Below are 26,424 nucleotides of genomic sequence, written 5' to 3' on the forward strand. Positions count from 1 at the left end.
TTGCTGTTCAGCATAGTGTTGTTGTAATATGTGTGCATTTTTCACAATGGGAATGTGCAGTTGATGAATGTATTTGTTATTTGTACAATGTTTAGATGTATATATTGTTGGGTTTTTTTTTATTTATTTATTTTTTTAAATAAAGATGACACCGTGAAGTCCAAGGTTAATTTCCAGTTGGGGCAATAAAGTATATCCTAACCTATCTGAAGTGATGAAAACATAATTACATCACTTTATAATCAAATATTATGATTACTTTGAAATGGGACATTCTGCAAAATGAGTAAGCCTACTTACTTTTGGTACTTTAAGTAGGCCTAAATTTTGATGCCTTTTTTGTTTGTTTGTCTTTGCACTGCAGTGTTGCTAAATCGATTTAAGTAAATTATCTAAATATCCTACTCTTTCCACCAGTGTTTATTACTTCTCATATATATATAAACTGTCATTTTATGTTATAACTATATTCTAAATTGTATGAATGTTGCATTAGATTCTTTTTTTTTTTTGCTCGCTTACATTGTTATTTTCTTTTAATTTCTTTCATAGACCTATTTAATGAGCATTGTTGAAAAGAGCCTGAGAAATAACATTTTTTGTTAAGTAACATCTTGAATCGTGAACTTAAATCTACTTACATTCCCTATCCCACTATATTAACAATACAAAAATCTGATTAAAAAACTATTGAAACTATATGCTCCCTTTCTCTCTGCTGCTATCTTAGGTTTAAAAAAATAGAAATAATAAAATAATAATAAGAAGAAGACGGAATCCTGACTCACCTAAATGACAAAACCACCCAGCTTCTTTTAATCTACCATTTCGGCTACATGTTTACATTATTTCAGAGAGGAAAAAGTTTAAGGCTCCTGAATTTTCAGTTGTCGTATTTCCGAGCTTCAAATGACACTGAAGGCAGCAGCAGGCGATGCGGAGGCGACACAGGCCGTGTGACGTCAGAACTTCCCCTTCTCTCCTCCCAGGTGTCTGCTCTATTTTGACGTCTTTCAGTTTCAATTCAAAGACATCGAGCACGTCAGAAGGCTATTGTCAGTGTCTCCTCGCCTGCTGTTGTGTAACTAAAGATAGTGCTTAACGGGAGGGACGATGAAACGCCCTGATATGCAGAGTATGCAGCAGGTGGAGGACACCGACATGTGGGGTGTAGCCTATAGAGACATGTTGATGGCCTTAGGTGTAACTGGACTATTATGCAAGACGCAATAAACTTGCAGAGTGAATGTTCTCCACAAAAATTGTTAATTAATATTATTCCGCAGGCTTTTTTTGTCATCTAATCACAATCAACATTTTTCAACATAGAAACTACATAAAAACATCAACATATTCATCTCAATAAGGACATGCTTGCTTGTATTCAACTTTTTCATAACAATCACACTTTCTAAAATACTGAACGTTTTTGGGCAGACACACCTATCCAAATGAATGGGTGAAATGTTCAAATTTGACACAAAATCAACTTTTTTTCAAGCATTTTCGACTTGTATTTCCTCTTTCATACATTCATCTAGAAACTCCATTCCAACTTTAAAGTATTTCACATATTGGCCACATTCAGGCTTGCATTCAATTTTCAGATCCCATCCATACATTTTGAAATATTTCAACTTGTTTGGAGATTGCTAAAATACTCTTTACTACTCATTACAACTTTTCCTCATAAATTTATCAGTTTAATCATGTAATATTGCAACTTTCCTCATAGATTTGAGTTTAATCATGTGCAATTACAACTTTTCCATTTAAATTTTGATTTTATTCACATAATAATACAACTTTCTTCTCATAATAGGAACAGGCCTGTTTAGCTATACTGCAAAAGTTTCTGAACATAGTGGACACTACACTTTACAGCCCTTTTTTGACATGTCATGTTTTGACATTTTTCAACATACTATACTATGTCGTTTTCGGTCATTTTTTCAACATGCTTTATAATAATGTTTTTGGTTACTTTTTCAACATGCTATACTATGACGTGTCACATGCTATTCTGTGTCCAAAAACGACATAGTATAGTATGTTGAGACACGTCATAGTATAGCATGCTGAAGAAACAGCCAAAAAACGACACAGTATGTCAAAAAATGTCAAAATGTGACATGTCTGAAAAAGGGCTGAAAACATGTCGACACGTCATAGTACATCATGTTGAAAAAACGCCCAAAAACATTGTTATAATGCATGTTGAAAAAAAGGGCAGAAATGACATAGTATAGTAGGTCAAAAATGTCAAAATGTGCATCAAAAAAAGGCTGAAAACAACATAGAATAGCATGTCGAGGCACGTCATAGTACATCATGTTGAAAAAACGTCCGAAAAACACGTAGTATAGTATATCGAAAAAATTTAAAAATGTGACATGTCAAACAAAGGGCTGAAAACATCAAATAGCTTGTCGAGACATGTCACAGTATAGCATGTTGAAAAAACGTCCAAAAATATCATTCTTAAGCATGTCGAAAAAATGGCCAAAAAAAAAACATAGTATAGTATGTTGAAAAATGTCAAAAAATAACATGTCAAAAAAAGCGTTAAAACCAACATAGGATGGCATGTCGAGACTCTTCATAGTATAGCACGTTGCAAAAACTGCCAAAAACATCATTATAAAGCACGTCAAAATAACATCAGAAAATGACAGATTAGTATGTCGAAAAATGTCAAAACATGACATGTCAAAAAGATGTCTGAAAACAACATAGAGTAGCATGCCAAGACATGTCACAGTGTAGCACGTTGAAAAAACAGCGAAAACTATGTATTGACACCGGTCATTTTCGTCTTTAAAATCATGAATCTGGACAGTGCCAGACAATCTGTGCTCAATCTCCTTTAAATTTTTTTTGTATATAAACATCAGATCTAGTAAGAACGCAGTTAAGATTTTACTGTCATGTCAAAATGAATCTTCATACCTCTTTGATAGCACTGTAAAACAAACAATTAAATGGTAAATTCATGGTGGAAAAACACAAACACATTTCATTAAAAAAAACAAAATGATTGGTTTATTAATATTGTTTGTACATAGCAAACACTGTAAGAGCAGCAGAGGACCAGAAGTTGTGGTGTGTGTCAGTGTGTGTGTTTGGTTGCGTGGATGTTTTGTGTTCAGCAGCAGGGAGGGAGAGCAGACCCCGTTTCTCCTCTTCAGTTGGCTACGCTCCAGTCACGTGAACAGCTCTTCACCGGCGACCAGTAGACTTGAACATTGCTCCAACTTGACATTTACTCCTCAGCAAAGGCAAAGAAAAATACATCTAAAAAAATCCTTCCTAGTGCCCGCGCTTGCCTAATGACAAGTTATAAATTAATTTGAATATTTGGATGGTGTTCATTTCATAAAGGTAAACCAGCATATCCTTCCATTCAGTGAGGTTTACCACAACTTTTCAGCCTTAATAAGCAACTGAAATAAGATTCCTCTCTCCTCTACTCCACTGTCCCTTGGGTAAACAGTTTAAAAGTGCCATAGATTTGTCCCCCCACCCATACCCTCCCATTTGTTAAAAAAAAAAAAAGTATTCCTCAATGCCTTTTCAAGAGGTCTCTTTACCAGTGAGGACAACAAATGTGGCAATAGTTACTTTACAATATTGTTTATACAAGAATTAAAGCCAATCCTATTCTTACAGTATGTACAGTCCCACCCCTGCCCCTCCTCCCCCCAGTTCATGGGTACATAAAGACACAACAACCCGAAACTCCATAGGTCCAGTTGTCCTCTGAAATGATATTAGTTCCTCAGTTTAACTCCATGTGCCTTCAGCCGTAAATTCGTCTTCCCCGGCGTCCACAGTTTTTTTTTTTGCCAACAGCATGTACAGTAGTGCTTTAATTTGTAAACACAAAAGCCGCAGAGGAGGGTCCCTTCACTCTTCATCCGTACAAACCTGAAACAGACAAGAGATAGGAGCTGTAATGGGAACTTGTTTGATGATGAGTTTATCCATCTGTAAACAATAATTTTAAATTATTGAAGCGTTTTCACTAAAAAACATTTAATCAAGCCGCCACAGTTCATTTATGAGACATCTGGTGAAAAACGGGGCTGACTTAATTTCATGTCCCAGCAGCATCTCACCTTGACAAACGGGTGGTCCAGCAGCATGCTAGCTGTCCAGCGGCGTTTGGGTTCGCTCTCCAGACAGTGGCCGAGGAAGTCCTTCCCCTCTGTGCTCAGCTTCTCTGGGATCGGGGGTTTATGGCCCATTCCCACTTTGTACATGATCTGGAAGTTGTGCTCATACTCGTGCCAGGGCCTCTGCAGGTCGAGATAAAGTCAAATACACATTATATCATTTCCTTGTGCTTTATTTTTTACTTCCTTTTTTGGTGAAGTGAATTTCCTGAAGTGGTCAGAAAGGGGGAAGTAAGTTTAACACCTACATTATGTGGCAAGCATTAATTTTTGGAACTCCCAGAAAGCTATTTATGTAACCCAAACAGTCGCTACCATTTGACCACTCTAGCAGTTGCAGTTTTGCTAACAGGCTACCAGCTCCACAGCTTTTGTCAAACAAAAGGGCAATTTATTGCCAAAGTATAAAAGCATCTCACAGAATAAAATATACATAGAAATTATCTTTGATATTAGCCTTTGTCACAGTGGTGAAATCTGTCACCACAACAAGCATGATGAGGCACTGATACATCTTCACTGAAACTGGGACGCCTTGACTGACATTATTAAGTGCTGAGTTTGTATTGTAATACCTATGCTGAACTTTTATAATCTTGCTCCAAATACCCCCCATGTTACAATAAAAAATAAAACTAAATACTGACACCGATAAAAACGAACTTAAGTTAAAAATTTTAAACAACAGAAACTAAATAAAAATGAGTAAACCCACTCTGTAATAACCTAAAATATACCTGAATTTGAAATGAAAACTGAAAATGAAATAAAAATTGTGAAAAATACCAAACAATAATAACTCTGCTCATTACCTTTCCAGTCACCATTTCAATGAGAACGCAGCCCAAACTCCAGATGTCTGCTGCTCGTCCATGACCCTCGCCCTTTGCTCTGGTGATGACTTCAGGTGCCATGTATGCTGATTAAGACAGAAAACAAACCATTATTAATCACTAGACTGTAATACAATAATATTTAGAACAAATATATTTGTGTAGAATTCCCCTTGACCAATAGGAAATTTCAGTAAAAACAAATAAGCACACAAAAAATTAAGCCTGTTGATACAGTACACAAGTTACAGAACAGGACACCACGACTAAACAAAAACACAAATTTTTATAATAACTCCAGTACTTGAGATTACATACATACATTACATATCAAACCACAGTGACCCCTGCTGGTGGCATCCAACCCAAATACAAGATATGACTTCTAACCTGCTGTCCCCAGTGTGCTGTTCACCTCCCCCGGCATGGTGTGAGTGTTGTTCCTCAACTTGACTGAACAGCCAAAGTCACCCAGCTTAATCAGGCCTGATGATGTCAAAAAGATGTTGGCTCCTGATATAAAGAGAGAGAATAAACAGAAGATAAAATGACGTTCAGTTAACTCCCCTGAATGTCCGATATGAGAAAGAAAAGATGAGAAAGACAATGTGATGCTGACCCTTGATGTCACGGTGGACGATGCCGTGTTCGTGGAGGACATTGATGGCTGTTGTGATCTGTTTGCTATAGAGCCTGATGACGTGCTCCTGCAGCCCGAGTCTGGACACCTCCTCCAATGTGCCCTCGTCACAGTACTCCATGAAGATGTACATCTCCTCCTACAGGTGAGTGCATAGAAATTTAGATCAAACCAGCTTCGGTGTGCACAATGTGAAGCCTGGACCAACAAAAACATTTTCCTCTTACCCGATGAAGCTCGACTCCAAAGTACCGCACCAGGTTCGGGTGTTTAATGCCTTCAAATATTTTCAGCTCATCTGCGGTCTCCTTGATTGTTTTGTGATCGTTTGGCTGGAATCGGATCTGGTTGAAAACAAAAAGTGTTAGCACTTCCTGTGGATCTTATGATTATTTTGAAATTGATCTTGTGAGAGAACATACCTCCTTCATGGCCATCAGTTCACCAGTGTCAACATTAATGCAGGTGTACACCTTCCCATACTGGCCCTCACCTGTTATGCACACAAACATTGCATCACTGCCTGTATGTGCATTACATAACACATCGTGAAAAAGAATTCAGTCGGTAGCAGCACCTATTTTGTTGCCTCTTTGCCACTTGAAGGTCACTTTTCGGAGCCCCACATGCATAACGTTGTCATAGGACTTGGGTGTGTGACACACTTGGCCGATGATGTTGCGCTGCTTCATCACAGCGTAGCGTTTGTCTTCAAACTTGCGAATGGAGCGACGAACGGCCTCCATGGGGCTTTGCCGTGCAGCAGTGTCTGTAATAGACAGACAAATTATTGGTTTTATGTCTTAAATCATTCCCTGTTGTATGTTTTAGTCAATCCAACAGCAAACTCACCCTTAGACTGGCTGATAAATGTGCGGAGCTCCCAGCTTCGACGTGCAGCGCTGTTAGGGTCTAACTTAGGATAAGAGGGTTCTGGATAACAAAAATCAAAAGAGAAATTTCAGCCAACAGAAGGATTAATATGCACAATGTGGATCAAATGATGAGTAGCGGTGATCGCACCCACCGTCCCTGTCTTCTGTGGGGCTGGAGTGGCGGCTCAGAGATTTGAAATGCAACTCTGCTGCAACCGACGACAGACGGTCATTCTCATGGAAACTAGATCCTCTGCAACAACATGAAAGAAACTGATGCAACACTGTGGTTCAATCAAAACCTACTAAGTCAGATAGCATGTTTCAGTCGGAGGGTTTCTCTGTTAATGGCTAAAGGTAAGATAAACACAGAGAACAATCTCAACGGCTCTTACATTTTTTGTTCTCAAAAAGTCCCATGCACTAAGTGAGTCTTTTACATTTAATTAATTGTGTAAAATTAAAAAGTGCAGGGCGCTGCTTCCTAAAAAGCATCTTAATGATATAAAAAGACTTGCAAAGAGAGAGAGAGAGAGAGAGAGAGATCATATCAACTTGAGATGCTTTTATGGAACATTTTTAGGATCATTTAAAAAAAACTGATGAAACCATCTGACCTTTCAAGGGAAACAAAGACTAAGGTGATTCTCAGTCTGCCTTGTGAAACCCATCAACAGTCCAGCATGCATCAGAGTTGTTATCCAGCTCAAACACACCCGAAGGTTAGATCTCTACAGTGCATGTTCTGATTTTTTAGAGCGCACACAAATAAGACAAAAATCTAATGGCAGTGAATCACCAGCATAAAAGCAAGACTGATGTTATAGCACTAAAAGCATAATATCATAGCCCACTCTTTCATAGAGGTAGTGTGTTTTTTTTCCCATTTTCACAGCATGCACAACAATCACAGTCTCTTCCTTTGACCAGTGAGGCCTGATTTGATGACATTTAGCGGGGCTTGTAAAGGCTACGTTACCACTTCTAAGGCAGAACATACTCTTTATTAAATCTTTTCTGAGATTTTTCTTGAATAAAATGGTCTTTTGTAACTTACTTCAATGCCATGCATAATCAGATGCATCATCTAGGGTTAGGGTTAGGGTTAGGGTTAGGGTTAGGGTTAGGGTTAACATTTCCTACTTCATTTTTCAAAAGCCTGACAAAAAAAGTTCAGTGATGACTTTTTTTTTGTATCTGAAGCTGAGATTTCACAGCAGGTTCTACCAGGTGACTCGGGGACAAGGCTACCTGACGTCATTGGGGCTGCTGCTGGGTGCTTTCATGTGGCTGTGTTCCCCCGGGCCCTGAGGAACGGGGCGAGGGCCGTTGGGGAAAAGCTGGTTCCGGAGGTCACAGGGGAGACTTCGAGAGCTGTGTGGTGAAAAAACAAACTGAGGAGCTCTGCCTTTGGGAGGTAAGGTGGCTTGGTGTGTGGATTTTTTTCTGTGAGACTGGGTGGCTGGTTGAGGGACATATGCACACGCTCACTCAGACACTATACAAATAATTTAAAAAAAAAAAAAAAAAGCTACATACCTACAACATACCACAGCACACACATACAAAAACACAAGCTTGCAGCACAAACAAGCTCAACAACTACAGAGCAAGAACAGCAGTAGGCACAAAGCAAAAGTGATGGGGCACGATGAGCCATGCAGGAAAGAGAATTAAAACACACACTGTAAAAACTGTAACCACCTACCTGAAACCTTCAGCATTAGGGATGAACAGATTGGGGTTCGGCGGGTCACTATGGCAGCGAGGGACCTTTACAGGACGAGGACTATTCCTGGGAGCTGAAAAAGAAAAATACCCGAAGCTTAATTCAGTCACACCTGCCACAAAACGAAACCCTGTTTTTGGTTTTGAATAAATCTACAATAACCTTGACAAAAATTACAAAAATATGAATTCTACTGTGAGAGTGCTCATGTTTTCAGTGCTTCACTCTGACATTTAGCCTTGCACACCACTGTTCCAGTACCGGTTTGTTGCCTCTAAATTTTAGTTTGCACAGACTTAAGACTTATTTTGGCCTCATTTGGTGGTCACTTTTGTAGCATTATTTTTTCTAAAAAACACTATTTTTGTGTTGCAGTAATATCAGGAACAATGCTGTGACATTTTCCAGTTAGCCTGGTTTTAATGATTTATTATTTGTTTATTTTTCTGCGTGTTTATTTTATCAGGAGATGTTTACTGAGCAAACATGCTCTTTTTTAGTAAAACCTGACTTTACAGTCAAAACAATGCATTTTAACAGTTGCCCGGGGCAACTACAATTTTTTGCTGAGCCACTGAGGAGCAGCATGGAGCTGCTTAAAGGAGTCTGAGTGATCAGGGGGTTTTTCAAACTAACAAAAGAAATAGATTTATGTCCTCCAGCCTTTGTCAATTATACCCCAAAACTATGGAACACACTCCAGATAAATATTAGGGAAGCCGATTCACTAGATATTTTTTTTTAAAAAAAGCAAAAAACTAGTTTCTTCATTTTAACATTTAAGCAGCTATAACTGTCCAGATACAGGCCTCTTTTCTTTTACGATCCTTTTAAAATGTTGTATTTGGCCTGATTTTATGATTTATGATTTTATGTTTTTGCTAATATTGACGTATGACACATTTTATGTACTCTACATACTATTTTATTTTTGTTTAATCTTGATTTCACTATTATAATTGTGTGTGTGTGTGTGTGTGTGTGTGGTGGGGGGTTTACTGTCTTGCGTGATTTTTTTTTTTCCTGGGGCAGCCTGACGCAGATTAAACTTTCTGTAAGGTTAAACCCGTTCTTGGGTAAGCTCAAAAAGCCTTATTTTGGTTAATCAATTATCTGATGGTGAATCTGTGTCCGTCGGGAAATGGGAGGCTCTGTTATGCTTTTGGCTTCAGCCGCCAAGCACCAATTATCTGTTGGCTCTTTAAAGACTGGTTTTCACATTATTCAAATATACTTTATATTTGTTTGCCTTGTTGCCCCATTTAATGTAAATTCTATGTCTTTGTTAATATGAAGCACTCTCTGCATGTAAAGTTTTTATAATCAAGTTGGTTTTACCTATATTGTATTTTGAAATAATTATGGCACTCTACCCCTCTTTTTATTGTAAAACACTTTTGCTGCATTTCTTGTATTGATGGTACTATAAAAAAATTATGTTCATTATTATTATTATCATTATTATTATTAGCAAGCTTCAGGTCATACACATTCTTCTTTGCTGTTTTACAGGACAGTAGTTGTTATTTCATTATCGTTGTGCCTGCTTTGTGTAACAGCTCGTCCTGATGACACCAAGATTCTAAACTCGCAACAGAATGTAAACACGGATATAAATCCAGAACTCCAGATATGGAAGTCACAAGCAGCACATATCACAGAGGAGAATCTTACCAATGTACAGGCCGGTGACTGGGCTGTGAGGTTTTCCAATCACATGTCCGATACATTCATTCATCAGAGCTTGTAAATTCTGCAGACAGACATGCAAAGTCACAGATAAGAGATACATCTCATTCAAAGCAGGTTTGCTGTGACAATTGTAGAAAATGACAAAGAGAAGGAAAGTAAATGTTCTAACCAGGAAGTCATCCTCTGGCAACGCTGATATGAAGGCAGGTTCAATAGCCTGAAGAAAATCGAAACCCTGAGTCGCCCACCTGTAGGTGGAAACATAACAATCAGTACGACCCTGCTGCTGTTCATTTAATTCTCTCCCCTTCTAACATTTGTGTTTTTACTGAATAAAATGTGCAGGTTTTCAACAACATTAAGGTATCAAACTTTTGAGATGTTACAAATATACAAATATGCAATGCTTTAGAGCTGGTTTTGCTATTCATGTATGTTTCTCTGAGACACATTTCAGTTAATCGTGCTGTACCGAGTACATGTCTAACAGTTGTGATTAATTATGTAATGGATTTCAGTATCTTCACCCTAAAGGACTTGTTCTAAGTAGCTCCTTCTGTTCTCTGTAGGGACAGAAGGTAATGTGGTGTCACAGTTTTAAATAATACAAATATGACAGCTGACTCGTGCTCACTGTTAAGTGTGCTTGTTTTTGAGTACATATTTGTCAGAACATTAAATAGAAAAAGGTTTCTGTTATATCTCCAAAACGCCGTGCTACTACTGCAGTTGTATTCCATGAAATAACCTAAAGGCTTCGCTCTGTTATCAGAGTACAATGTTGCCATGGCAGCTTGTTATAGCTCAAATGGAAAGCTCTTGAAAGAGAGGGCTAAAATAAGTGTCAAGGCCTCACTCTTACGCAGAATATGTACATATGGTTATACATTTAATAGTTCTAAAACTACGGCAGGGTAAATAAGGATTCATCACACAAACAAAACCTGCTCAACTGCTGTGAGAAACAAAAAGCTTTTCTGTCAGTGTCTGGAGTTAAAGGTGATATTGGGAATATTGCTCACTTTTTATCCAGGATTAAATGCACTAGTAAGATGGCTTATTGATTAGTGAGGTTAATGCCCCATCAGAGAGCCTGGATTTAAGTCTCATCGCAGCAGTGCTAAAAGAAACCCTGAGCAACACACTCAAACCCTTTAATGCCTCAGGAACTCCACTATAGCTGGCAACCCTGTGCCCGACCAGAGGGCAAAAACACAGCAGTGAATTACTGAGACCTGTTCAAGGACCTTCTAGGCCCAGTCCCTTAAATTGAAGGACAAAAACGGCATAGTTTGAGACAAAGATCAGGCTAATAACGGCTTTAACAATGGAAATGTTTAAACTGAGCTGCAGCAGGCTTTACAGAGGCTTGATTACATTTCTCGAGTGTGCTCTGTTAATAGATATATAATTAGATATATATACAGACACAGACTGAGCCTTCTGTCTGTACTCTGCATCCATGTCTTCCATATTCATGTTCATTTTCTGAAATTTTACAGATGCGGATGATACAGAGCACTAACACTATAGTCCGAGTGTGAAGTAATATAGTGAAAATAATTCTCCGTCCATGTGTCTTGATGTATTTAATGGCCTCACAGACCACCGCTGTCCACAATACTGCCTCTGTTAAAAGGTACATTACGAACTCCTCAGCCAACACCATGTTTACTGTTGTCAAAAATGTTTCATTGCCATCTATTTGAATTATCTATGTCAACAGAGGACAAATTTACCTTCTTACGTAAAGGGAACATGAATGAGCCTTTAAAGTGATGGCAAACAAAATCAAAAGAACCTCAATTTCTATTCTTGTATAAAATATAGAAATTCAAGCAGTTTCAATTTCAATGACTCATGTTGATTTATGTCATTTTCCCCCTCCAAAATTCACCAACTTTTAAGGATTTCAAGGACTCATGGGAACCAAGCTTAAAATGTATTTGAGTGTTCCATAAATATAAGGTAAGGCCTTACCTGGGCTTGGTGCCCCTGCCACTCTCACATTTGGTCAGGACATAGGTCATCCATTTTCGGGCAAATGTTATGTAGCGTTCCCCGATCCTCTGCCTGAACTCCCCTGACATCAGGCGCACCACCTCCTTGTGGTACTGTAAATGACAAAAAAACAGCAGAGTGTTATCTTATGTCATGATTTCACAATTGATTCAGTCCTTATGCAGGTTTATTGTCCCATTGCAAATATAAACCTTAACTGCATCAACAACATTAGACTGTGTGCTAGCTGTATATATCGAAGTGACAATAAATTGATTCTGAACGGGAGGAGGGCAGGAAACATAAAAATAGTAGAAGAAGGGATAGATTAGATGTTTAGCATCTAAAGCATGTGCTTCTTTGAATATATAAACAGTTTTACAGTTACCTCGAAGGCAAAATTGTAGCCCTGTATCATTGCCTCCCTGTAGTACTGATGCAGAGTGGCTGACTCGGACTCCTCCACCTCTGCCTCAAACTCTGTTGTGAACATGTACTCCACTCGGTCGATGGCGGTGCTGATCTTAATGCATAGCTGTAGTGCCTCATCCTGTGGTAGGCGAGAAAAAGATTGGGAAGGGAAAGAGTTTTAATGTTGTTTTCTAGTAGGTTCTGAAAAAAAAGTCAATGCTATCTGAAAAAGCATACAAAATGGAAAACTGACAGATGACATGCGGTATTGTGGCTCTGAATGTTACAGATATAAACAGTTAGGGACTTCCTTTTTGAGAATTATTTCTTCTAATACCTGGCCTGATAGTGGTATGATGCCTTTTTTTAGTTAATGTTAATAGAGCGGACATTCGGGGTAACTGACAGCAGATGCAGTGAAAAGTAGGACATGCACCTGTCTTATACATGAAATAAATGAGTGATAAATGAGAGATATAAATAAATAAATGAGTGTTTTAGCAGGTCAGCGATCAGAGCGAGTGGTTATGTAAGCACCTTGAGCTCCTCCAGAGCGCTCGCGATGAGAGGCTGACTAGATGTTTGCTCCCGGCTCAGAGTGAGCACGTCCTCCATGGATTGCTGAAAGGCCTTTCGCTGAGCCACCAGATGAGCTGACTGCATCACAATCAAGAGCATCTCCTCCACCTGAAAGCACAGTGGACCAGTGAGAGGGTACTAAACACCAAAAACACACACACACATACACACACACAGGTTGAATTGAGAAATGTCAAATACCTTCATGGCTCTTAAAGTGTCAACAGTTTCCATCTGGGGGACCAGTTTGAGCAGCTCTCCATCCCACTGGGCCCAGTCAGAATCAGTAGCAGAGTCCCCAGCTCCGTGTTTACTCATGAGCAGGTAGGCCTCATCCTCTGCAATTTCGTCGGGCTCTTTGGAGCAGTCTTTGCCAGCCGCAGCATTGAGAAGCTGCAGGATGAGGGGCCGCTGATCCATCAAGCCACAGGGGACAAACACTTGGAGCTCCTCCAAGCCTGGAATTTGAACCTGGATACAGAAGGAGAACAAACGGGTACATAAATGACCTGAGGACATCAGAGAAAGATCAGAAATGTGTAAAATTAACAGCAAAGAAAACACACCTTGACATAGTTTCCCTTCTTCAGTGCCTCCAGGAGACAAGTCACCCCATTAGTGATACTGAAAACTGCAGCAACTTCTAAGTCCTGCACAGGGGGAGTCAAACAAAGTATGTGTCAGAACACACAGTCCCAGTTCTCCGCAGAGATGAGAAAACAGGGTCACAGATAAACTGCAAATTCAGTGCTGTTGTGACTTTCTATTTCAAGGGAGTGAAATTTCTTCACTGCTGTCTCTCACCTTGCGAAGCATTTTGGCAAACCCCAGAGCTTTGGACGCTCGCTCCCTGGCCTCATGGAACAGCTCTTTAAGGGACCTACTCGTCTCGATAACTGACCGCCTTAAAGAATCAAAAGGTTTGAAATTTACAGCACCTCCACTGGGATGAAAAATATATGAACACTGGCTAAAAAAGACATCAAATAACCAATGTATCCCCTTTACCTGATCTCATCTGAGGCAGTGCTGTCATCTGCACATTCCCAGAATTCATTACCACTCTTTTGCAGGCCAGCATCGAGGAACTCTCCAGTGGATTTAAGCAGCATCCCAGCAATATCACTGCAAACAGCAGAAGAGAACTCAAGTTTCACAGAAACCTGAAATAACACTCTTAAAGGGAAAGTTTACATTTACAAGCCTGTCTTAAAACAACAGTCAAATGTCTGTATAAACATCAAAACAGGCTTTTCTCCTGAGAATGTCTCCTTAACATTAAAAAATAATCTATCCATTAACCCTTTGAACCCTGCAACAGAAATGGTCTGCCAGTGCCTACATTGGTATTTTTGCTTATTGTGATGCCATTTCTTTCCATCTTCAAATGCTCCATAATACTAAAATCTGTATGTCCTACACTAAAAGGTTATGTAAATCCAAAAACCATATCAATTGATAAAAGTATTGAAATTAAAAAATATATATAATGGGTTTTTTTAACAGAAAAAAATCTGGCATTTGTCCATCACATATAACAAATTAATACACCAAACACTGATTCAAAATATTTCACAAATGTATTTGGATGGACAAAAAAAAATCTAAATGCAAAGTTATTTTAACTATGTACAACATTTGGTTTTGGAGATATTCTCCTTTTTTGAGCAGAGTGCTAAGGCATTTTGATAGCTGTGATAGCTCATTCATTACTCTGGTGCAACAGTGCACTTTTGCACTTTTGCACTTTTGCAATGTATAGAGCGTAACATAACGAGGTCTTCTACAGTGTACAAGAAGATGACAGAATACAGAGGTCTTTGCTTTCTGCTGCAAAAACAATGAATGCTATTAAAGATTTTGTTCTAGATCGATAAATACAGGCTTATGCAAACAACGATCTGCCGCGGCCTTTACGATAAGGTAATTAAGATGAAAGCCAGAAGCCTTGGCTTTCTGCAAAAAAAAAAAAAGCTATTAGCTTTTAGATCTACTTAAACAGGATCATGCAAAGAACGATCCCGTAGCTGTTCACGGGTTCCGTTTTCAAAGGGTTAGCTTGAATGAACAAAAGACAATATTTATCTCAGTTTGGTTGGCAGGTTAAGAGACTGACCAGAAAAGCTTCCCAGACTGGGCCTCCCCTCCACGGATGTAAGGAGTGATGACCTTGGTGAAGTGCCACTCCTCCTCTAACAGGTTCTTTAAGCTGTGAGAGGCCTGAGGCAGCTGCTGCAACATCTGGATCCAGCTGTGCATGTAGTCAAAGTAGACCTAGAAAAAGAGCATCAGATGTTAGAGAACCACAACTTACAATTTCAATGACGCATCAAATTCAGGAGACGTTCTCTCAATGATTATATACATTTAAACTCTGTAACTTGGAGTAGAGGCAGGAGAAAGGTTATGAATCTTACCACAAGCATCTTGTGAAGATCCTCTTCAAACTCATCAATATTGGCATTTGTCTGCAAGCCCTGAGCATCAGTGACCACGCCACGCAGCATGAACTGATAATACTGCTTCATGAGAAGACCTCCTTTAAGAACCTCCTTACACTCACGAACCAACTGCAGAGTACAAACAAACAGAGATTAGCACTTATATACGACTGTCTTCAAGGATAGTGCTGCCAGTAAAATGCTAACAATAGTTATTTTAATATTTTTTCTTTAAAAGACTGAATTCACTCTGTGTAATAATTTATAATCTACACAGCTCAGTCATTCAGCATGCATGGTGCAGCCTGTGTAGAAAAGTCACTTAAAAACGTCACAATGTAATGCTGAAATGAGTGTTCCAAGAGCTGCTTGCCTGTTTGATACTGAGCAGTGAAGGCTCTCCAGCAGGTCTCTGTTCAAGTCGCAGTTTAAGGCATTCGTGAATGACATTGAGAAGGACTCTGCACAGCACAAGGAACGCTGGCCGGAAGGATGGGAGGTCCATGTCCAGCAAATCCTCCCAGGAAACCTGGTCTGCTCCGAGCTCTGGATGAGTAGGACCACTGCAGGACACGTGGCGTGACAGCTCTGGCAGGTAATCACTGTACAGCATGGGGTCTGGGAAGTCTTCAAACTGCAGGTGGAAGAGACAAAACTTGGCTTTATAATAAATTCAAAGTTGTTTTTTTATTTTTCTTTCTCTATTTATTAATAATACTATTAAAGCTGAGTTTTCATTGTTTGAGCCATCATTGCTGCCCAGTCCCAAACGGGAATCTGCTCTGTTAAGATGCATCCGTTTGGACAGCACAGCAAATATTACCAAGAAACTCTCCTAAATTTGAGTAAATAGAGATAATCACATTCAGCAAATCAGCAATCCAAGATGTGTTCACATTCCTCATACATCTGCCGGTGGTCAATTTGTGGATGATTATCCATTCCAATAACCTCAGTAACGATCCTCTCCTCTTTACTGCTCTTACTAGCTTGTGTTTACACCTTCTCTGTTGTTTACAGCCTCGGCTTCTAGCGAGCTCCAAATGCTGTTTCCTCAAGTGTCTAATTAAATTACAAACATTTGCAATGCAAACATTACAATTAGCTGTTTGACTGCTTTTGCTCTCAACTGTACAGCAATTCCAGACAGTGCATGTGACTGCTTTGAACTGTATTGCTGTAATGCAAATTTTTACATAGGTAGCACAAACATACGAACACAACACATGGCATCTATTACTCGTGTGTGTGATAAACATCTGACTGCATGTTTGGCCATTCAGTGACTACTTACTAAATGAATTTTGCTTTAAATACAACTTTTACCTCATCTTCTACCAAAAATGTCTTTTTCTTGCAGTATTAGGTGAAGATCAATGCATGTTGCATAACTGTTAAACAGTGAACCATCCTTCAGGCTGTATCGTTGTTTTGTGAAATCAGCTTGCCAAAAAGAAGTCGATAATCTTGGATCTTGTTTAATTATCTACATGATAATGATGTGACGGTTATTTGTGTACAAAATCCTGCAAATGTAAAATAGAGCTTGCTATCGTAACACTTGTTGCTTGCAGCCATAAATTAGGGCTGCAACCGACAAATATTTACATTCTCAATAGATCTGTTGCACTTTTTATCTCAAGTCAACAACTAAAAATTTTGGAAAAAGGCCGTCACAATGGCCCAGAGTCCAAGACGACATCTTTAAATAGCTTTGCAAAATCCAAGGTTACTTATTTATTAAAATCCTTGTCAATTAATTTTCTGCCAATCAACTATGCCACATTTTAATTTAGATCTGAATTATTTTTATAGTTTAATATTTTTAAGTATTTGGATTTTATATTCATGTCGATTTTAGTTTTAATTTTAAGTTTATTGCTATGTTATAATATGTTCACCGTCATCAAGCTAATTGTTGATCTGTAAATGATCTTATGATGCAAAGTGACACTGACACATAATGTGTAAAGAAAGAAAACTAGAAACTAGAAAATCTTAAAGACTCCCTCTTAAAGACTTTGACAAGAAATCCATCAGTTTGTTATTGTGTGTGTGTGTGTGTGTGTGTGAGAGAGAGAGAGAGAGCATGTGTGACTACAGAGAGACATTTTCTGACTTAGTTATATGCTATCGAGTTCATGTAAGATCTGTTAAACATAAGACTATTTAGATGAATTAAGGTACTCAGTTAAAGAAATGATCGTCTCACCTCCAGTGTAGGAGTGTGGCAGAGCAGCGCTGCTCTGGACCTCTGAAGAGAGCGGTGCATCAGTTTGTGAAGTCTGAGGATCAGTTTACGCAGTCCCATCTGTTTCAGAGCTTTATCCACAAATGGTCTGTAGATGGATGTTGGGCAAAATACTCCCCCTCCTGCAATGGCTTCTGCACTCCCCGCAGTAGCGGTTGGGAGAAACTCCTCTTCTGACAACAATCGGGCAAATTTAGGAGTCAGGGAGGGAGACAACTCTCCCTCTGCTACATGTCCCAATACCCCCTCCTCCTCCCCAGCATCCCTGTCCTCCCCATCGCTTTCAGCTGTAAAAGTGGCTGTCGAGTCATTCTCCTCATCTTCCTCGTTCTCCTCTTCTTCATTGCCACGGGAACAGCGAGGTGAGGGTATCTCAAAGACAGGCCACCCGATACGGGACAGATCATGAAGGCCCAGAACAGTGGCCATAACGCGCAGCTTCTGGTTGAGGTCCTGGGTGATATTGAGCCACAGACAGAGCGCCTGCACCCTGCCCTGGAAGTCTCGTGCTGCATACTTTTCATAGTCCTTCTGCAGGGCCTGCAACGAGGGGTACAGCGCTTCCACAGACTCCAGCAGCTCTATAACACGCTTAACCTGCTCAAATGCCAGCCGCTGGCGCTGAAGGTGCTCCCTGCAGTCAGCACCAGAGCCCAGAGGCTCTGCTGCATTCATCGCTGATGAGGGAAAGGCGCTAAAGCCCCAGGGATCTACTCCACAGTGGTTGGTCTCTGCTACAGCAGGCTCCCTCTCATCTCCACAGACTAAATCTGCGACACTCTGATAGTCCACCTGGATTGGTTGAGACCCTGAACATTGGGCCCCTCTCAGGCTGGCATAGTTGACCTTAAAGTGCAGCACCTCATTGATGATGTCCGGGATGGCCTGGCGGGCAGTGAAAAGAAAAAGGTCTTGGTCACTAGTGGAGCGTCGTGCGTGCCAAGCCTGCAGCTCCAACCAAATGACCTCGTTGTTGTGACCCATGAAGGCCATGTTTTCCAGGCCTCTCTGCTCCTTCTCCTTCCTCTTGGAGGACATAGACGTGAGCTTGAGCAGCAGCCTCAGAGTTTCAAAGAACTTGAGGCGGTCGGCAGGACAGTCTGTCCTGGAGGTTTGGCGGTGGGTCCGAATATGGAACGTAGACACAGGAAGTTTGCAACTGCTGCAGCCCAAGCTCAAGTAATGCTTCCTGGGATCCATGTTGAGGGCACCGAAGGGGCTTGACTTTGACAGTGGATCCAGCATGAAGGAGTCAAACGTCTTCTTATGGTCTCTCTCTGTGGAGCGCAGTGTGGCCCTCTGCTTCTTGCCCTGCTTGTAGCTGTGCTCCTCAGGAGCCACGACTGGCTTGGGACTCTCTCTCGGGGGAGTTGGGGAAAGTTCAGCTGAAATAATACAGAAAATACACACTCAGCACAATGCATGTAAAATGGTTAATACCTTAGTCAAACAGCTTTATTAATTTACCTTTGTTGGGAGACCGACCAGCACTCCTCGCCTGGCTGTTTCTATGATGTTTGCCAGACATGCGTTTCATCTGACGGGAGGTATAAGGAGGTGTTGTGCTGTACAGAGCTTCCTCTTCCTCGCTGGGAGAGTCCCAGGATTCATCCACCTCGGAATTCTGTTGGGATGCATCTTCCACTGGCTTGGCCTGCCTGTCAACGTTTAATGACAATGTGGCAAAAACAAGTTAAAAGAGGGTTTTTATAAGCACATCACTTAGGTGCAAGGCTATCAAAAAACAGCATACATGAGGAAAAAAGTCACACCTGCACACTTACTCCACGCCACACAAGTTTAATGAAGACATGGCTTCAATCCTACTTACTTATTTGGTAGGTCAAAAAGTTTGAAAAGATGAAACCCCACCTATATTAATACATCATGCATTCATGTATTAATCAATAGTATGAGATCAAATGTTTTCGCCACAATAAATAATAGTGGCTGTATTGTGAGGACTCTTGTCAGGTATGTTTTTCTAGACTCTGACATGAGAATAACTGAAAATTTGGTTATAACGTGTTTGTTCGTTAATATAACAGTTGTGTGTCTTCCCTTGTTGACATTTTCTTCCTTTATTGGACTTTCACCTTTTTTCCTTCATAGGAATCTGTTTTTAGGTGTCTTTTTGTATGTATTGGAGATTACGTCTGTTCTCCTTAACCTTAATTTAATACAACTTTGAACATAGGTGATGCGGACTGATAATGGATTTCAATATGAAGTATTTTGGCTAAAAGCTGATTTTTGTTATAGAGAATCCTGATATTGTGTGTTTAGTAATTGAGATGCGTTTGATGTTTTTTAATATGGCCATGGACTTCTACATATTTCCTATGTAATATATTAAATTGTTGATTGTCAATTGCTTTACCATCCTGAGTGGTTCAGATTGGTAACCACCCGTGCCACCATTGAGCTTGTCAACATATTGGTGTGCAACATGTATTAATATAGGAGTGGATTCATCTTTTGCAACATTTTCACCTGCAAAAGATCCAAGTAGGATCTAAACGTTTTTTTCTTTAAATCTGTGTAGCATGCAGTAAGTGTGCAGGCGTTACTTTTTTCCACGTCACAGCAAAATTCTATCAAACTTTACATCTTCACAATAAGCACTATTACCTGGAAGTGACAGCAAGCCAGTGTTTTATATAATTAAACTATTTCAGTCATATCATAATGAAACCAAAGAAATGTGTGTGCAAGGTCATACAGTACTAGGCTGTTTGTACCCATAACAGAACGTGTTGCAAATCTCCTCTAATGCCATGGCAAACAGGTTGCTAAACTGCAACTAGACTGAATGTCTGCTACCTACAGCAGACTGACGAGTTGTCTGTCCTCTGGAGCCTGGCTGGCTGCCTCCCAAATGTACAGCAGCAATGCTCTGTGCATGACCACAGCTGTCCAGACGCAGTATAATAAGCTGTGGGTTCTAGGTCTCTCTTGGTCTAAGTCAGGTATAGACAAGTAAGTTTGGCCTCGGGCCAGTTTCTTTCTAAACAATTAGATGGCAAGCCAGAACATAATCAAAGATTAATTTAAGAAATTGATTTAAAAAAAAAGAAAAGAAAAAAAAAGCAACTAAAATCTGCGACAGACCGCCTTATAGGCCACGCATGTGTGGGATATGCAGAGAATGGATAAAAATAACTCAAGAAAGACATGGATATGGACATGGATAGGCCCATTAGATTCTCTATTTGGACATTACAGCTTATTTGTGGGCTTGTCAGTCCGATATTGTTTAAAAAAACGCCCAACAGATTATTGAAATAATCTGGCGGGCCAAATATTATTGCTGCAGGGCAAATGTTGGCCCACGAACCGGAGGTTGCTGACCACTGGTCTAGGTAAACATAATGGTTAAACTGGAGAGGGAGAATAGTAACCATCATAAACCCTGTCTACTAAGTCACCAACCAAACTGCTGCACAAGTCAAGATTTCATGTTGCACCAAGACTCACTCACCCACAGTGTGTGGAAGTTGTTGGACCATATGCGAACACGGTGCTTTTGGAAAAACAGCATTTCACTTGCATGTGTTTATAGTAAATCTAGAGCAATGATGAAGATATGAAAATCAGGGTTGCTTGACGACATTCTCACTGCAGAATGTATTGCATCTTGCTCTGCAGAGAGGAAACACTATAATCACTTGAAACACTTCCTTCTGGGAAAGAGGAAAAGAAAAAAGAGAGTGCAAGCTGCATGCCTTTCCAGATTACAATGTCAGAGCTTTGTTCCCTAATGCTTTTCTGAGGGTTTTTTAACAGGATTAGAGAGAAAGGTTGGAAGGTCTGACCCTGCCAGCAAAAAAAAAACAAAAAAAACAAAAAAAAAAAGAGAGGAGGGGCATGAAAACGGGCGTTCTACATGCTGGTCGCCATGTGTCCCCTCATCGATCATCTGACTGAAAGGCATTCTCCAACACGCGCCTGTTTGCGTCTCTTTAGGCAGAGTTGAAAGGGGCACACACTCACTGTGGAAGTGTGTGCAAGTGTTAAGGGAGGGGGGTTAATCTGGAAATCACTTGCTTTAGCTTTTCAAGGAGTCACATAGGGAGAGAGAGTCATGACTTGTATTGCCCATCTGCCCCACTGCAGATTCTGTCTCTGTGCACACACACACACACACACACACACACACAGTCCCCTGGGAGCTGCTGTGGAACTGCAAGCAACGCAGACAGACACCTGCTGCAAAAATCCTGCAACATTAAATGCAATAAGGTCCCGATGCAATTGAGACTTCATGAACAAAAACACACTGCAAAAATAACATCAATAGCATAATCATTTTAACCACAGCAGTCATAAAAATTACAGAATAACTCCCGCATGAAAGAACACTGGTGCCTTTATGAGTGTATTGTAAGGGAAACTGTGAAGGGGTTTGTTCTGCAGGAGCAGGACACGACAGTGATCTTTTCAGTATGCAGACACAAGAAGGCACAGTAAGCAATCTTGTGTGTTGCAATAAGAGATTTTGCACAACAACAACAGACAAACTGCTGTGCTTTTGCAATGCAAAAAAATATCGAGACAGGTATCAGGACACCGCACAGAGACAGCTGCGATAACAAATGCCATCAACCTCCTATTGCATCAATCTGGGGTATGAATCAAGGTATGATCAGATTGTGCATACAACTGTAAACATCCCAAAGTGTGCATGAGTATGTGCTGTCCAAGGACAAAAATAGTACATGCATGTGAGAGCTTTAAAAAGACACTTCTCTACGCAGAAGAGCATGACTAAATCACTCAGGAATGACAGCGGAACCAATGACGCCATCACCGCCGGTTGTTTGTTTGGTTGCCATGAGACACTTGGAGCACAGATTGTGCTGCAGCAGTAAAGACTACGCAAATTCCTCTGAATTCTTTGCTTTTTTCACAAAACCTACTCGCAGGCTGCACAGAGTGAGTTACAGGCCTGCATGCCCTGCAGTTAACCATCGCAGCACTATGGTCTTCAAGCTGTCCCTGACTGGCTGCCACTAGTGAATTATCACTGCAGATGGTGTCTGGCTGGTCTCAATGGCTCATCTGATGGCTCATTGGGGCTCCAATAAAGGCCAGTGGAATGCTAGAGCCCCTAGGCAGAAACACTGAGTGCATAATAAACAGCACAAAATCCAGAGTCTTTTCTGTGTAGCGACTGAAGCAGTGATACCAAGGGCTGCCAGAGTCAGGGGGGCCTAACCTTTGACACCAACCATCCACACTATTGTACCAGGAAGGGGCGCTCTATTGTATAGTAGTGACACGTGGCCCGTGAGGCCCACAGCTGAATAGCACACAGCTGGTTAGTGAGCACACTTGCTCACAATGCCCAAACTAAAGGGGATTTTTTTTCAGAGAGAGGAAAAGGAGGAGAAGGAGGCCTGGGTTTTGTAAGAGCACACTCTCTACCAATTAGGTCATGCTGGCATGACTGATGCTCGGTAGGATAAATCCAGTTTTTGATGATCCCCCACTGTAAAAAGGATGTGTCTCCCAGCTACTAATTTCAGTCCAGGGTCAACTAGTGAGGCAATAAGAATATAAAACCTATTTATTTGCATGCACCCAAGTCTCAGAGGAAGTGTGGATCATACTTGAAACAGAATGCATCTCTGAACTGAAGGCTGTCCCTGATACACAGGCAGAGCTGATGCAGTGATCGGAATTTGCGCCATAGACTGAAAGAATTCAGAAACAATGAGCACGACATACTTGACCCCACCCTTCTCTAGAACAGCGTGACACAGCCAGGAGTGGACCTCCCAACTTCTCTGTAACTGTGCAAAGCTTACTGTTATTGCAAAAAAACCGAGAGCAGCTTGCTTCTGCAAGACATGATAAATGCAAACAGTCACTTGAATTCATAAGAATCAGAAAGTAGTGCATTTTCTTCCTGCTGTGCCTTCTATTTGGCCTAAGAAATAAGATACTAAGTCTAAGAAAAGACACAGATCCTACTGTACCAGTGGAAGCTCATGCCATTAGACACAACAAGTCACATGATGTAAATGTATCTAAATGTAGACAGTGATTGCAGATTGTGGACCGCAGCATGAGGTAAATGATGTAATGACATGTTTTTCACTTTATCTCACTTGCATCATAAATGCAGTGCAGACAGCTCCACCTATGAAATTGAATCTGTGACTGTAGAGAGTCATAAGCAACAACTTTGTCAGTTTCAACTCGCATTTCAGATTCCTGCAGCTGTGCACGTCATAAATGTCAAATCAAATAGATGCATATGATGTTATTCTGCAGAATATAAGTAACCCCTACAGCACACAAGTAACATAAATCACCAAAGTTTTAGTAGTTACAAAGATCCTACTGTTTATAAGGAAATGACAGATGAGAGTGGCAGAATGTGAGAGCAGCACTAATTTCTCTAAAGCAGGTGTGGGCAGAAACAGGATGCAGATAGGAAATGCTCGAGGATGGTCCATCTGTATTCCACAGCCTGTGCTCCTGGCAAATGCAGGCATTAATGAGTTCTACCCATGATGAGCATCTCCAGGGCTCCAGGCAGCTATCCACTATGCTCTGTATACCACATCCTGAAATCTCTGGAATGCATGTGAGCCACAATGTCTTCACACTAACTTTGAGAGACATTAGTGACTTAAGACCTCTGTACTTGACTGAGATAGCTGATAACTGTAAGGCAAGCACATACCTTATTCTTATCAGAATAGTTGCCAGTTTGAACCAAGCTCACATTCAGTGTCACACTCAAGTTGGATAGGAGACTCTGATAGCAGAAAAGACTAAAAGAGAGCTTATTATTGCTTGTTGTGAGGCCTGTCTTTCCATTTGAAGTTTGAATTTAATTATAGAGAAATGCAGTCTGAGCACAACACAGGTTGAACTAATGTTGTGTTCCTGCAAACTTTGCAGCTTGTGCCATGTAACCTCTATTGTTTACAAGTGCTATCTGTTTCTAATCCCATTATAACATAAATGGTAACGTCAACAGATTCTCAAGCAAAGTTTAGGGTCACTGGCTGATAAATAACTGCAGAGACATAAATCTTAGCTCTCTAAAGCATGCTTTACTTTTCACCCCAAAACATGGGTATAAAACTGGGAAAAAAAACATCAGAATGAATTTCTAGTAATCACGTCAACTTGTGACACATGTTTCCAGCAATAGCATGACTCAGTATTTTTCTCTGTGCAACAATGCCGGACAGCAATTGCACAATCATTCAAGCTGTTTGTGTGTCCACTTTGGACTGGGTGGCCACAGGGGAATAACAACTGGCTAGTACTCAATCATTACTGAAATAGTCATCAAAAAACAAGGTATTTGCACGGATTACGGCAGATGACAGTGCTGATCCGAGGTTATAAATGCCCTCAGAGTCACTGCAGACAGACTACTGCATGTTGAGGAGAAGGGAGGAGAGGGGAAGACATAACAGCAGATTCCTGAGGGTCTGTCGCCAGCGGTCAGGGGCAAACACTGCGGCATTTCGATTAGGAGATGCGCACATGTGACAAAAACATCTTACGACTGTCTGTCTGTGTGCATTCTCCTGCGAGATTGCAGAAATGTATTGTTCAGTAACCTTGTAATCTGAGAGCACAAACAGCCTGATGAAACTGCTGCACATGCATTTGCAAGAGACTGTAAACTAAGTTAAACGAATAATAATTGAAATTAAAAAAAAAACAACGCATTAAACAATCTTATCATGATTCAGCAGTGGAGTGCGAGACAACAACACGATCGCCAAGTCTAACTACATGATTAACAATAACAGTGAAGCAACATGCTAGCTAAAACTAGCGAAGTTTGTGCTTCGGTGTTTTCATGAAATGCATGATCTGGCATACTTTACTAATCAGCAATACACTTTCAAATCAACCTTACAAGCCCTCATTGCAAAACATATCTGGCTTCAGCTCGTTTAGTTTCTGTTAGTGAACTTGCGGACGAACAATAAAGTGACAAGCGACAGCTAATAGTAGATGTTAGCTAGCTTGTTCCCTGACATGTTGCACTGCTACAGAGGCTGGTAACTGTTCGTAATGTTACCTTATCATTTGGCGAGCATTATGCCTTTCTCTCAAACGAGAATCAGACGAGACGATTATATCCTTAGTAAAGTACGCCTGAAAATGTTGCTCCAAAAAGTTTGCAACTCCAGCGTTGCAAATGCAGTAACTGCACGCGTACCACTATTTGACAGGAAGTCAATTTCAAAGAGATGCGCAAGCGCTGCCGTTGAGCCCACTGCAGTGTCACGTTCGGCTCCCTATTTGGCAAGTGCGAGGTCCTGATGGTGTAGTGTCTGTTCAACAAATTCGCATACCTGCTGGGCTTGTTGCGATCCGGAGGCTCCATAGCAAAGCAGTGGCTTCTGGTTCCTAGCCGTGCATGGACTAAACCATGTCTAAGCGATATCACGCAGACTTTGCACCGTTAAATCTTTGCAAGAGAGGCGGATTTGTGTCTCTTTGGAGCACTTTCTATCCGCCGGCACAGTTGACTCTCGCTTGTGCGTATGTCGTCGCCATCTTTCCAACGTTCATTGAGGAGGAGTGCCACTCTCTTGCATTACTACGGCAACCCGGATAGGTCATCATCGGTCATAACTGTGCAGAGCCCCAGAGCTTGTTTTTAACCTCCGAGTACAGTCACAGTGAATCAGTTCTCATATGACCACCTCTTGACTGATATGATGAATTATCATACTTTAAATCACTTGTTGTATAGTGCAGTGGAAAATCATATGTGCTATAAATGACTGCTGGGATAATTTCAGTTAATTAT

General features: G+C 40.6%; 1 protein-coding gene across 3 annotated transcripts; it reads right to left on the reverse strand.

Annotated features, from left to right (window-relative positions):
* Positions 1 to 1,764: 1,764 nt before the first annotated feature.
* map3k4 (mitogen-activated protein kinase kinase kinase 4) lies at positions 1,765 to 26,199 on the reverse strand. Of its 3 annotated transcripts, none has more exons than XM_042502083.2 (27): positions 25,964 to 26,199; positions 19,095 to 19,285; positions 17,589 to 19,012; positions 15,750 to 16,010; positions 15,353 to 15,505; positions 15,052 to 15,209; positions 13,944 to 14,060; positions 13,740 to 13,839; positions 13,502 to 13,585; positions 13,137 to 13,406; positions 12,894 to 13,043; positions 12,334 to 12,495; positions 11,925 to 12,058; positions 10,114 to 10,192; positions 9,927 to 10,005; positions 8,232 to 8,325; positions 7,775 to 7,897; positions 6,676 to 6,776; positions 6,501 to 6,581; positions 6,226 to 6,417; positions 6,071 to 6,141; positions 5,876 to 5,992; positions 5,628 to 5,787; positions 5,399 to 5,521; positions 4,988 to 5,094; positions 4,119 to 4,298; positions 1,765 to 3,927 (listed from the first exon to the last, which is right to left on the reverse strand). In XM_042502083.2, the coding sequence occupies exons 1-27, from the start codon at positions 25,993 to 25,995 to the stop codon at positions 3,907 to 3,909; spliced, it is 4,764 nt and encodes a 1,587-aa protein (XP_042358017.2). In that variant the 5' UTR covers positions 25,996 to 26,199; the 3' UTR covers positions 1,765 to 3,906. The 3 variants fall into 3 exon arrangements, with proteins under 3 accessions (XP_042358017.2, XP_042358018.2, XP_042358019.2); XM_042502084.2 differs by lacking the exon at positions 25,964 to 26,199 and adding an exon at positions 25,687 to 25,844; XM_042502085.2 differs by lacking the exon at positions 7,775 to 7,897.
* Between the last annotated feature and the right edge of the window lie 225 nt (positions 26,200 to 26,424).

The sequence above is a fragment of the Plectropomus leopardus genome, chromosome 13 (genome assembly GCF_026936395.1).
Source record: "Plectropomus leopardus strain MGB_pleo_1.0 chromosome 13, ASM2693639v1, whole genome shotgun sequence".
In the NCBI taxonomy this organism is placed as follows: Eukaryota; Metazoa; Chordata; class Actinopteri; order Perciformes; family Serranidae; genus Plectropomus; species Plectropomus leopardus.

Coding starts and splice junctions, on each gene's coding strand:
- map3k4 (XM_042502083.2), bottom strand. CDS start 25,995: ATGGAGCCTCCGGATCGCAACAAGCCCAGCAG. Junction 10,193..11,924: donor GGCAGGGGCACCAAGCCCAG/GTAAGGCCTTAC, acceptor TTCCACCTACAG/GTGGGCGACTCAGGGTTTCG. Junction 5,095..5,398: donor CAGCACACTGGGGACAGCAG/GTTAGAAGTCAT, acceptor TGTCTTAATCAG/CATACATGGCACCTGAAGTC.